Genomic DNA, 13,861 nt, shown 5'->3' with positions numbered 1-13,861 from the left:
ACCTAGAATCCCAAAGGTACATACATGGGCATACATTTGTGCTGATGCTCTCGCTTTTCTTTCTTGAACTTTTTTTCCTCACCTGTGGCACTTTACATTATACTAAACCCACATCCCCAGATAAAACCATGACATTATTCACATCTTTGGCCCGTCTGTGACTAATATTTTATTTTTAATTAATAGTTCATGCAAGGGACAATTGGCCGTAAGGCAGAGAGTTTAAACCTGCCTATTGGCCCACCAAGAGCCAGCATGGTGTAGTCTGCAGCATTGGACTCCAACTCTGAAGACCAGGGCTCAAATCCTGGCTGTGCCAAAAGAACCCACTGGGTGACTTGGGACTTTATCACATGTGAGGAATTTCTCTTAATTTCGAATGAAAAAAAGTGGGGGCCAGAGTGCATTTACGTGAATTCGCTAGTTCAGCGAATTTACGTGAATGTGAACTGCATTCAGACTGGCTTTCCATTGCCTGAAAATAGCATGCCATTGCCCAAATTGGCGTGTGGTATGCAATAACATGAAACCCCATGATTACGCTCAGACTGATTTCCCACTGCCCGAATTTGCATGTGGTAGTGTATCACGCAATACGTTAAACCCCATGATTGCATTCGGATTGCTATTGGATTATACTTCCAATTTCCCTTGTTTGATAACGTCTTTGGGCAAGTCACACTTTTTCAGCCTCAAAAGATGGCAATGGCAAACCCCCTCTGAAGAAACTTGCCAAGCAGTTCCCATGATAGGTTCACCTTAAGGTCATGACTTGAAGGTACACGCCAACAAAAATTGGCACACTATGTTCCTGACCTTACTGTCTCTTCTGCCCCTGCCACAGCATCAGCTATTTGTTTTAACACACACAGGTTACAGATGTAAATAAAGCCATGTTTGGTTTGGCAGTTGAGATGTCATGCTTCTGGAGGAACCTATTTTATTTTCTCACGTATATGGATGTTGCTGTGTCATTAATGTTAGTATTAATAAATATTACAAATGCAATGTTTGGCTGATTACTCAGTTAGGCTAATAAAATAAAAAGCTTTTGACTGACTATAAAACAAGGCTGGGAAATCTGTGGTCCTCCAGAAATTGCTGTATTCCAGTTCCCATATGTCCCTCCAGTCTGAACAATAGTGAAGGACAGTGAGAGTTGTAATACAACAATGTCAGGAGAACCACATATTCCTCAAGCATTGCTATAAAAAGCGACCTTTAATTATGAGCCATGAGATTTGTATAGGGGGACATATCACACATTGGATTTCCTGCATGGCAGGGGGTTGGACTGGATGGCCCTAGTGGTCTCTTCCAACTCTACGATTCTATGATTCTATGATTCTATGTGTAAGGACATGATGCCTTCTGTCCAACACCCCCACACACCTTCTTCAGGAACCTCCGGAGGATACCCCAGGAAGTCCTGGAGCATAGGAAAAGAGCTGGATGTTTTTCTGTCACTCCTCTGATTGAGGGTGTATGTGTGTGTGTGTGTGTGTGTGTGTGTGTGTGTTTTGTTGTTGCTGTGTGATCTGTCCAAAATTACAACCTCTGCAACAACCAAAAAAGTAAGTTGTATTCATGTAAGTTGGACTTACACCACTGTAACTCATTAACAGGATGTTGTTGTTATGACAGCCAGCATGTGATTTGAGCACTGGAGAGCCAGGAAAAAAAATCAGAGGTAGCTGTGTTGGCCATAGACCAAACAATGATACTTTTATTGGGAAAACCAGAATGCACAGTTATTATAATTGTAATTATAATGTTGTAATTGTGTACAGTATTTTGGTTGGCCCAATAAAGGTATAATTGTTTGGTGGATTCTGGAGAGCCAAGTTTGAATCCCCCCTACTGGGCAAGACATAGGCTCTCAGCCTCAGAGGAAGGCAACAGAAAACCCCTTCTGAATGAATCTTGCCAAGAAGACCCTATGATAGGTTCGCCTTAGGGTTGCCATAAGCTGGAAAAGACTTGAAGGCACACAACAACAACAACAACAACAACAACTACAACTAACTCACTAACAGGATGCCAGCCAAATATTTATAACAACTGAAAATGGTAGGTATGCGCTTAGATGTGGCAGCCCCTACCACCTCTCTCCTCATACAAACAGGGATGCCTTTTTCTAAAACGGAACCAGTTATGACATACGTGCAAAAATCAAGTATTTTTTCCCTGCAGAGTTCTCATTCATTCACATCAATGTTGATTCAAACGCATCAATTGACTACGATTTCTTTCGTGAGATAGCGGCTTTTATTACACTCCTTAAGCCTATAATGTCTTACCCATAGAAGCTAGTAGAAGGGAAAGCCCCAGTGAGATGAGGATTGGGTGTATAACGGAAGGACTTCTCCCGCAGTTGGCGTTGCACCCCACCATAATGGACCCAGACAGGTGCCTCTTGTGGTTTGGAGCTGGCACTAGTGCGGCAGACTATGGCCCCTGGTTCAACAGGCTCCTCGCTGTCGGGTGAGAAAGAGCAAAGAGATTCTGTGAGGTCTTGAGACGGGATTATAAAGTTACAAAGGGGAGAGTCAGAGTTGGGGGAGATGAAAAGAACACCACTCACAGGATGCAAGGCAGGTCTCCAACATAGGCAGTGATCTCAGTGCCTGTCGCCAGCTCCTTCCCTGTGATGGTGATGCGGGTGCCTCCAACCATAGGGCCCAGTTTGGGATGAAGATCAAGAAGGGTTGGGTCCTGAGGAGAGAAGCACCTGTTATGGCTGCAGACAGTCCTTGTGGGTATCCATAGTTAGTAATGCACACAATTTGCACGGCAGAAAATAATGCAGTTTGACACTGTTTTAACTGTCCTGGCTCAATGCTATGGAATCCTGGGATTTGTAGGTGGTTGTGGCACCAGAGCTCTCTGAGAGAGAAGGCAAAATCTCTCACAAAACTACACATTCCAAAATTTCACAGCATTGAGACATAGCAGTTAAAGTGGTGTCAAACTACATTATTTCTGCAGTGTGAATGAAGCCTGAGGTGGAACAGCAAATGGCTCAGAGCAAAGTGCATAGTACCCAAACCTAGCCTGGCACTTGAGACAGAAAATCTCACAAGCACTTGTAACCATCACCACCCCAGCAGTCAAAGTACAGGGGAAAAAGAAAAAGAAAAATAAGCTTAAATGACTATTTGCCCTTTTGTAATGTGCCAGATTTGCTGCTTGCAACAGCTGTTTCAATGACAGAACTGGCCCTCTCCTCCCATATCCCTCTAAGAGGATAACAGTGACACAGTAACTGTACACATTATCAGGGGATCACTGGGCTAAAACATACCTAACTTTCTCCTTTCTCTAATGCTTCCCCACTTCCAAAACAGAATATTTCTCTTGGATATCTGTCCCATTCAGTTCAACGTCTGCCAGACACTAACCTGGTAAGTGAAGTAACTTTCAGAAACCCCTGGTGGACGGTCTCCTACAGTGACCTCAACAGGACCAGATAACCCTCGCCTTCCAGGAGATACGTCACAGACAATCCTGAAGGACATAAAGACAAGCTCTGTTATTTGGGAGCCAACAGAAACTTAAAGCACAAATTATTTTTAAAAACCCTACAGATTTGGACAGTATCAGGTCTGTGGGTTAGAACTCCAAGGTAGCTTACAAAGCTTTTACTTCTATATTATCTTCCAGGCAAGATAACATATGTTAAAGTATAACTTAATAGATAACATATACAAAGCATAAGAGAAAGGGAGACTCGTTGTGTTTTTCAATCCCTATACCTAGTGTGTTGCATTTGGGTGTGACAGATTAAAATTAAAATTTAGCTTAGCTAAAGGTTCAGTCGGTTTTTCTGGGACAAGTGTTCCATTTTGTCCTCCACTTCAATCTGATAAGTGGGGAGATTGTTAATAGTTTACATTACAGAGTAGGAACACTACAAGGACTGTTGCTTTCTGTAAAATGAAAGACAAAAGCGTATGGTTTTTAAAAATGGAGAAGTATTTAGGAGAAAAGAGAGGTAATGACAGAGATTCTTAAAATTACTAGGAAATTTAATTGGTAGAGCCCAGGTTGAAGAAGATGTTTTCACTTACAGTTTGAAAAAGGTAACAGTTTGTTAGTCCCAACAACCCTCAAAACTCATTTCAAATTAATTTCATGTAAAATAGTTCAAAATCAGGCTTAAAAAAGTGTAAATATGCCAATTGTTTCAGAATATGTTTGAACATGGTTGGGATGTCAGCCTAAGTTTAATATCACAGTTTTTGCCAAATCGGTTCTTAAATGTGTATTCCAGAGCAAACAAATATAGAAATCTGAAATGTTTCTTTGGTCCAAAACTTTATTACTGTATAATCTTTATTTAATATCCCATCCCATATCATGGGATCTCAGAATAGCATACAGTACAATCAATTTAAACATTTCAAAACCATTCAAAACAGTGAGAAATAATTTAAACAAACTGGAGGCATATTTACCAACAATTTACCAAGTTAAAACAAGGCAATTTTAGACTACTTAAAACAGTTTCCATGCAAATGTGCAGATCTAGAGGAAGTCAGCCTCATAAAACCCTATGTTTTTACTTGACACTGGTGTTAAGCCAGAGCTACTGCCAACTGGCCCTCTATTTATTTATTTATTATATTAATTTTTGTCCCACTTTTCTCCCAAAATTGGGACTGAAAGTGGTTTACAGTCTAAAAACTTACAATTAAAAACTTCACAAAAATACCACTAAAAACTTACGAAAATGACAAAACAGAACTGTTGCAAAATTAAAACAGATCAACAGTTTAAAAACAGAATACAGTTAAAAAGATAAAAGCACTTTAAAACTATACACATTAAGCCTCTAAAGGCAAGATCTTCCAGAACTGCGGTTTCACAACAAATAATGCCCTTTCCCAAATGCTCTCACAGTGTATTGCTCCCACTAGTGCAATACAATGAGGTAAGACACCTCCAGCAATCCTTGGGCAAGAATATAAAGGGAGAAGTGCTCTTTCATGTAGAGCTTCACAGAGATTTTGATCCCATGCTTTGTGATTCTACATGTGGATATATATACAGTATAACAGGCAAACAGATGGAAAGACACCTAAAATTATAGTACAGATGGATAGGACACAGAAATACACTTTCCTCTTTATTGTTGCTATTGTGTGCCTTTAAATCATTTCTAACTTATGACAACCTTGCGGCAAACCTATCACAGGGTTTTGGGGGGCTGAAAGAGTGTGACTCTATGGTCACCCAGTGAGTTTTCAGCCCTGATCTCCAGATTTATAGTCCAACACTCAAACCACAACATCACATTTGCTCCATTAAAAATCTTTGATCCACAAGAATTTGGTGTCATCCAATAAAACTAAATGTCAGGACAGACAGAAAAAATGAATCCATCATATATGTTTGGGACTAGAGTTCTCACAACGCAAGCCTTTACCATTGGCCATGCTGGCAGAAAGTCACTGTAGTTTGTAAGTGAAAACATCTGAAAGTTGGAAGATTGCTTCACAAGATGTAAGTACTGTATGGAAGATGCTGACAGATGGATTTACATGGGGGTCATATAACTTCATGGAGCAGGAGGTAAGGGAAGATAACTGTTAAGAACAGCTGTTGTGAAGACTGTGTGGAAACTCTCAGTTTAGAGTCACTAAACCAGTGAAGGCTGACTGCAGGGGAGCCAGAGCCAGAAAGGGCTATTGCCTCCATGCTCTGATCATGGGCTTCCATGGCCACAATAAGAGTCAAAATGTGACACTTGAGGGTCAATATGCACACAATGGATAAGATGTGGGACCTCTGGTCCTATCCAAAAAGACTAGATCCAAATTCTTCACTTTAAAGGGCTAGGAACACTGCACAGTAAGCAATAAATACAAGTGGCCTGTAAATCAGAGTGATAAAATACTTGCATTACTATACACAGCCCCTTTTGCTTAGAAGTTAGTTTTTCCATGCTTTGAATCCAATGACTATTTTATGTGCAGGGAATGTGTAGCCAATGGAGAGTAGCAGAGCTCAGAAATGTTACTTTTATGGACTACAACTCTCAGAATCTCCCAGCGACCATGGCCATTGGCTATGCTGGCTGGGACTGTTTGAGAGCCATAGTCCTAAAAACTACCTTTCTCAAGATCTTGGAGAGAGAGAGAGAGCCATGCCCTGTACATTATTATTATTATTAACCTTTATTTATAAAGCGCTGTAAATTTACACAGCGCTGTACATACAACCTTTTAGTTAGACGGTTACAGCGCTGTGTAAATTACATTACAGGCTTCCTTTAATGACACTGGCCTATATCATTATATCACGGCAGATCCATCAGCCATAAGAAAAAAAAGTGGGCAAGTCAAGTACAGCAGGGCAAAAACTTGGAAGTTATTGAGTACACAAACTGTCAAAGCCAAATGACTGAAGGAAGGAGGATTTTTTCACAAGCTTGTACAGCCTTATCTGCCTCAACTCTGGCGAAATAAATTGGCAGTAAGTGACCGATTTGTCATTCAGTATATTCTAGTTCCATTTCGATAAAAGAAAATTGGGAATACCCTTCTTTGTCTCTGGGCTTCGAGAGCTACTGATGTCCATTTCTGTCTTGCTGTGGTTCATCTTGAAGATTATTCTCAGAAGCCTCTCATGTAAATTAGAGAAGCTTGTTGGTTTTGTTTTATTTTAAAATATGTTTCTACTTTTTACTTTGCACATACTTGCTTGAGTAAGGCTGCTTACTTCAAAGAAGTTGAGCCATATGCCAACCTATTTCAAACGCTTTTCCAGGTAATTTGGCTAAGGCCTACACTCTCTCCAGGAGATCTAGAGTTTTCCCCAAAGTGGACAATGAAACATTGTGAGGAAGGTATTTTCTCCTAGGACATTTAGTAGGAATTAAGGAGAGACACTATGTTGGTAGTTGTGTTGGGTGGCCTGCAAGCTGCATGCATTCCCCCTCCCCAGGATGTTTTTGTGCCTCCTGGGTCTACCCAAGGTCTGCTATGGTCCAAAACACATTGCAGAAATAATCCAGTTTGAGACCACTTTAACTGCCCTGGCTCAATGCCAGGAACTGTAGTTTTGTGAGACATTTAGCCTTCCCTGTCAGAGACCTCTGGTGCAACAGCAAACTACAAATCCAAGATTACCTAGCATTGAGCCAAGACAGTCAAAACGGTCTCAAACTGGATTATTTCTGCAGTGTGTTTTGGACCTATGTCACCTCCTGATGATAAAAAGGCATCTCTCCAGCCTAAAACAGCCTAGGAAAAACATGACATAAAATGCCACACAGAGATCTCTATGCATTCTGGGGCCTTTGGAGGCTAAAATAGTGTGTGTGTGTGTGTGTGTGTGTGTGTGAGAGAGAGAGAGAGAGAGAGAGAGAGAGAGAGAGAGAGACTTTTGTGTGGGGTGAAACCCTTCAAGGAGCTTGACTAGATCCCAGTACTGCTCCTCCCTGAGACTATTAAATTTCTTACCGGGTAGAGACTAGATACATAGAAGGGTCAGGAATACATGGTAGCCCAGCCACCATCACAGTTTGGGCCACATCCTCAAAGCGATGACCCAGGTTGGATCCCGTCACCGTGAGAGAGATGCCCCCTTCCAATGGTCCACTGAGGGGATAGATCTAGAAAATAGGAACAAGGTATTATAGCTGAAATTTGCTCTTCTTTTACCAAAACAACACCACTATAAAATAAAGCAAAACCAAAAACACCCCACAATGGCATGTTAGAACTAGTTTAGGCAGACTTCAGACTTGCTGGATTTTTATCTCTTTTTTCTGAAAAACTAGTTAACCCCAAAGGTGCAAAATAGTGGCACAGGGACACAGACACATTGTAAGCATTACAAACGAGAGAATATAAAAACAGATGCTCAGCTCAGAAATTTTTGTTCAACAGTCCTGTCATCATTAAAAATCAAAATGAAAATGACAACCTAAAAGGAACCCTTATGTGTCAGTTATCTAAATTAAGGGACTTTCTTTGAATAGACAGCCAATCATACATACTCCTAGGAGCTATTTAAAGTGAAATAGGCCAGACTCCTGTCTACAGCCACAGAGAATCCAAGTGAGCAGAGCTGGGTCACTATCAGCTTCTTGGCTCAAGCTCTGGACAAAACATAGAGTGGAAGAAGATCCTCCTATTGGATCAGCAAACATCTGTATCTATGGGCCTAAAAGGGTGATACTTACAGAATGAATCACTGGTGATGGGCAAGCAATGGGCCCAGTTTTGGAGGGACACAATTCCTCATAGACGCAGCCAGACACCTCTTTGCTCTGGCACCACACACAGCGGAAATGTGGAGGGGCAGCCTTGCAGCGGCTGCAGTCAGAACGACCAGCAGAACAATTGTACAACGTCACTGAGGGGGAAGTGAAAAGGTAAGGCAGTGAAGACGGTATCCAAGTTGCATTATTCTACTGAGATTTCTGTTCCAGACTTAATTCATTTCATACCCAGGGAAGATTGACAGGAAAGACAGCAGTATTTTGAGTTTGAAAGGCAGCAATACTAAAGGAAGGGAGGTGATAATGATGGGGCATATTCAGCACTGCATTTTACACCCAAAAGAAAAACCAGAAATATTGATAGCTCTGAAACAAGGACAAGCAGCATCCAGGAGGAAGACTGGACCCCTGAAAAACTTCAATGGGGGGCGGGGGGGCACCCTGTTCCTCTAGCAAACTTTTGTATTGCAAAAGAAAAGAAAAAAGCAAGGGAAAAGCCACATTTTCCTTTAAAAACAAGTTATACAGGCGATCATGTTCCTTTTTTCCCAGGCGATCATGCCACTTTTCTCCCAGGCTGGGATACAAGGCAGCTTCCACAAGTACACATTAAAAATGTTTATAAAAAGTGTAAAATCAATTAAAAGCAGAATAAAACTTCTGACAGGTTTCCAAGAGCAAAATTCTGTTTTAACCAAAGGTATACATGTGCTACATCCCATTTTTCCCCAAGGAAATGCTGGTGTTGTTACTGCAGAAGTCCAGCAATACAGCAGCAGTTTTTATAGTGGAGCCTATGTAGGCTGAAAAAACAACAGTGGGGGGAACCATGCAGCCCAGGTATTATTCATCCAACTCTATGAACTATGCAAAGTTTGAAAGAGACAAAATATATTTGCTAGGTTAGAGGAATCTGTTATGTGTGTGTTGTGTATGTTATTGACTTATTGCGATTCTAAGGCAAACCTATCCTGGGATTTTCTTGGCTAGATCTGTACAGAGGAGGTTTACCATTGCTTTCCCCTGAGGCTGAGAGCGTGTAACCTGCCCAGAGTCACTCAGTGGGTTTCATGTACGAACGAGAATCGACCCCTGGTTTCCAGACCTGTCCAACACTCAAACCACTATGTCACACTGGCTCTGTACAATGTGCTTAAGTTATTTTGGTTCGATATCATGGAGAGGAGCACAGAGTAATATAGGACACCCAAATCCCACTCACAACCACTGTGAATCTGTAAATTTCTCTCCCCTTCACTCCCTCCTAGCATTTAAGCTTTTGTTGGGCATTGTTTGTACAAGCATCTGGACTAGAAACCAGCTTTTCTTTTAGAATTAGAAGGTAGCTGAATTCTGAAGGCCACTGCCCCACATTCTGCTCCAGTGGGACTTCAAATCACACATAGGCTTGGATATACTACAACTCCAAAAATCCAGCCTCTAGTGCTCATCCCTTACCATGGAGGTCTCCACGGCTGTCAAGGTGCTGGTCATCTCCCACCATAACATAGAGAGGGACACGTAGCTCTGGCACAGGCTGTATATAGCTATATGCCTGGGGCAGACACTGCACATGATAGGATGCTCCTCTGTCCCCTTCTTCCAGGGATGCTGGAACTGAAACCAGGCTTCCCTCCACCTCCAGCACACACGAGAGTGTCACTGGTCCCTGAGGAGGAGAACAGAGTGAGACACAGGCCTGGACAGCTGACCAACCACTTCACCACCAGCCCCACTCCAAAGTCTGTATAGCTCTGATCCACCCATCTGTCTTTTCCTAATCCTTATCCCAGTATGCTGATTTTAGTGATTGTTGCGATGTGAAGCCCCAAGGAGAAGGATTACCTCACTTGTGTAACCTTTACAGTGAACTATCATGTTGTTAGGCAATATGGCCCTATGACCTAGGAGCACTGCTCAAAATTGTGGCTTATGGTTACAAGGCATCTTCAAACCAGCTGTTTATATTTCCAGAACTCCCCCGAAAATATTAGGACTCTCAGTCTGCAAAGAGGCTATGAGCTAGGACTGCTATTATCAGAAACACAATTACTAGAGTTTTTTAGGATAGTGGTTCTCAGTCTTTGGTCCTCTAGATGTTTCAGACTTCAGTCCCCAAAATTCCAAAATATTGGCTATGTTGGTTGGGCTTCTGGGAACTGAAACCCACTGGATGACCAAAGATTCAGAAGCACTGCTCTAGGTAAAAAAGCTTCAAATATATTCCACTCTGCAATGAAGATACAGTGGGCCCTTCACGTTTGCTGGGGTTAGGGGCACAGGATCCCCGTGTGAGGAAACTGCAAATAAAAACCTACTATTTTTTTTAACCTGAGGGAACACCTCTCTAGGAATCTCGAACCTCCAGCACAATTCTATGGTCAACATCTGCCAGAGGCTGATCACAGAAATGCATTGGAGAACCTGAAAATGACTAAAGAAATATTCTCTCTAGAAATCTCTAGGTCCTCCAGTACAACTTCTGAAAGACATTTACCATAGGGTTGTGATGGAGGACCTAGAGATTTCTAGAGAGAACACATTAAATCAAATCTGTGAATAATCAAATCCACAAAATTCAAAGCCACAAATGTGGAGGGCTGACTGTATACCACTAGTGTCACAACAGTAGATGGCTTATCTTTCAAGTGCTCTATCTTTTCTCACTCTCTTGTCCTGACTTAGGACATTTACTCACTTACCAATAACAAGGGCAGGTTCCAAGCAACCAGATTCAGTGGCATTGCTATACCAACAGGAATTAGGTGTTTCTCCCCATTGCTCCCCACACTGGGACATGCAGCTGGACCCTGGGGCTCTTCAGTGAGCACCTACAAGACATAGGAGGGGTTATTTGTTATTGTTGTTGTTGTTTTGTTGTTGTGTGCATTTGACTCATTTCCAATTTATGGCAACCCTAAGGGGGGAACTATAATGGGGTTTTCTTGACAAGATTTGTTCAGGGAAGGTTCACCATTGCCATCGTTTGAGGCTGAAGAGTGTAACTTGCCCAAGATCACCCAGTGGATTTCCATGGCTGAGCCGTGATTTGAACCCTGGTCTCCCAGGGTCCTAGTCTAACGCTCAAACCACTGCACTACACTGGCCCTAGGAGGGGTTATATGCAGCTACATTTTCTTCCTTCTTTTCCTGCTGCCATATGTTACAGAAAGCCATTGAAGACTCCAAATGTTATTCACCTTCTGATTGTAAACAAGAATCTCTTCTTTGGGACAAGGACCTTCAGGGACACAACGGTGACTGGATGGACACCAGTGGCACATCCAAGGACTGTCGACACATGTTCCACACCTATGGGAGAAAGCAGCCAAAATAATTGTTTTTAATCAGAACTGTGGGAAATCAGCAAGAGAAAAGAAAAGTAGGTGGACATCCCTGGGAAATTTTATATACTCAAAAATCACATTTCCCTATTACTATTTTCTTTTAGCAAGCGTAAGAATGGGTCTGCAATATAAAGCTGAGAAGCCCCAGAGCTCTTACTGCCAAATGTTGGGTGCTTTAAGATGTATTTTTATGATAAACAAGGTACCCAGGGAAAACACACCCTGTTTTAGGGGAGATGTGCATTCCCAAAACCCTCAAGGAGGCAAGAGAGCCACCATCTTTGCGTGTTTTGTTTCAGTACAAAACATAAGGCTTTTAGCAAATGGTAGTGAGGGAAAAACACTTTTGGTTGCCGGCACACTATCCATTATTTATGGTGTAGGAGGTTATAAACGACAGGATACTGGGCGATGAAATTGACCCCAGGGTTCACCAAAACTGCCATCCTCCGCTTAAAGCTTGAAGATTTGAAGTGAAAATGTTAAAGTTAGGGGGAGTTTCATAGGATTTTCAATAGTCAAAGGGTGAAACTTCCATGCGTCACAAAGTTCTTTGCTCTTCTCAGTAACTAACAGAAGTGGGCTAAATTACACAACAAAGCAAATATAGGTATATGTACTTAACTTGGATATTTTACTGAGAAATTCTGGAATGTGGTTTTTCTTTAGTACAAAATTTCTACTTTTTTGGTGCAAAAAGTACACAGAATCATCCTTTCAATGGAAAGCATCTTGCTAGGTCCAGCTCTCTTCCCATCCTGTTCTAGCAAATAAGGTTGTAAAGAGATCTTGTAGCATCTGAGGGAGTAGACTTAAGTCTACAAAAGCCCATGCTGCCAACTTCTTTCTTTCAGTTAATCTCAAAGGTGCTACAAGATCTCTTCACATCCTGACTCACACTGCTATGTCTTTGAATTCTAGTAAATAAGGTTGTGAGAGTAAAACCTGGAGAGTAGTCCTGAACCTTTAATGGCTGTGTAGAAAAGGGAATTTCAGGTGTTGCTTGTTATCTGGATACTGGACAAGCAACGCATGCTGAAATTCCCTCTTCAGTGCAATTATTAAAGGTATAGGAACCGTCTCCAGTTTTCAATCTGGCAACCCTACTAGCAGACCATTGTCTTTCAAATGCCTCTTAATCCCAAACCTTCACACACACCCCATGCCTCCATCCCCACTCAACATTTGCTCACGGGGTGGCATCAGCGAGTTGGCTCACAGCATTACAGTCATAGAAGGAAAATCCCACAGAGGTCACAACCACATCCCGAAACATCAGCGCTAATGCCACCGTCACATGATCTGAGGAGAGAAAAGGAGAGGATAATGAGACACAACTGAAAATGGGAGTAGCACCCACTGTGCAAGGTGGAAAACCCTGTAAACACACACATACACACAGATGACACCACTTCATTTATCTCCCTGTTTAAGGCCACTGTGTTGAAAATTCCTCCGAGAGTCTCTGTCTGGTGTAGGCTAGAAGCATTTATGGTTGCCAGGAAACAAGCAAGCACTTTCTCCCGCTAAATCCACAATGCAGCCTGGCTCAGAATCTTAAACATGGGCAAAAGCAGCCCAAGAGACTACTGTATAGGGGCCTAAAGCAAAGATACCAAATGACATGAGACTGCATCCAGCTCCTGTCACAGTAGTCAAATCTATTTTAAAAATCCCCACCCCCTCTATGGGAACCTGCTCTTGGCCAAACCTATACAACCTCACATTGCAGAATCACAAGTTCTTCCACACACAAATCAAGCAGGCCCACACTACAGGTTGAGTCTCTCTTATGCAGAATGTCGAAATCCAAGATATTCCAAAAACCAAAACATTTTTCATGGCTTGCTGAGATATTAATACCTTTGTCTTCAGTGAAAACAAAGTTTGTTTCATGCACAACATTATTAAGAATCTTGTATAAAGTTATCTTCAGGCTATGTGTATAAGGTGTACATGAAACATACATGAATTTTGTATTTAGACTTGAGTCCTATCTCCAGGATATCTCATTATGTACATATATGCAAATAAAGGTATTCCAAAAAAAACCAAAATCTAAAATCCAAAACACTTCTGGTTCAAGACTTTCGGATAAGGGAGTCTCAAGTTGTAGCACATTTGTCCCTGGCATGCTAGCTTTCTTTCTGTTGTGCTGCTGTGTGCCTTCAAGTTGTTTTCTGACTTATGGCAACTCTATCACAGAGCATTCTGGGGCTGAGAGTGTATGACTTGTCCATGGTCACCTAAGATGCATCTGCACTGCAGAAATAATCCAGTTTGA

At 41.8% G+C, this 13,861-nt stretch overlaps 1 protein-coding gene across 3 annotated transcripts in view; it reads right to left on the bottom strand.

The window, feature by feature from the left end:
* The window catches only part of PLXNB3 (plexin B3), a 91,382-nt gene that overhangs the window by 37,676 nt on the left and 39,845 nt on the right, over window positions 1-13,861 (bottom strand). The window contains exons 2-10 of one of the 3 annotated variants that reach the window (XM_042451041.1): window positions 12,771-12,879; window positions 11,431-11,542; window positions 10,933-11,061; window positions 9,689-9,899; window positions 8,192-8,364; window positions 7,467-7,618; window positions 3,402-3,507; window positions 2,585-2,715; window positions 2,301-2,477 (exon numbers count right to left, since the gene is read on the bottom strand). In XM_042451041.1, the coding sequence (XP_042306975.1) occupies window positions 2,301-2,477; window positions 2,585-2,715; window positions 3,402-3,507; window positions 7,467-7,618; window positions 8,192-8,364; window positions 9,689-9,899; window positions 10,933-11,061; window positions 11,431-11,542; window positions 12,771-12,853 (1,274 nt within the window). In that variant the 5' untranslated portion in view covers window positions 12,854-12,879. Of the gene's footprint in view, window positions 1-2,300; window positions 2,478-2,584; window positions 2,716-3,401; window positions 3,508-7,466; window positions 7,619-8,191; window positions 8,365-9,688; window positions 9,900-10,932; window positions 11,062-11,430; window positions 11,543-12,760; window positions 12,880-13,861 lie in introns of those variants that run through there. The other 2 variants (XM_042451039.1, XM_042451040.1) reach the window with 2 other exon arrangements.

Source organism: Sceloporus undulatus, chromosome 2 (assembly GCF_019175285.1).
Source record: "Sceloporus undulatus isolate JIND9_A2432 ecotype Alabama chromosome 2, SceUnd_v1.1, whole genome shotgun sequence".
NCBI lineage: Eukaryota > Metazoa > Chordata > Lepidosauria > Squamata > Phrynosomatidae > Sceloporus > Sceloporus undulatus.
This window is presented reverse-complemented; position numbering and strand designations above follow the sequence as displayed.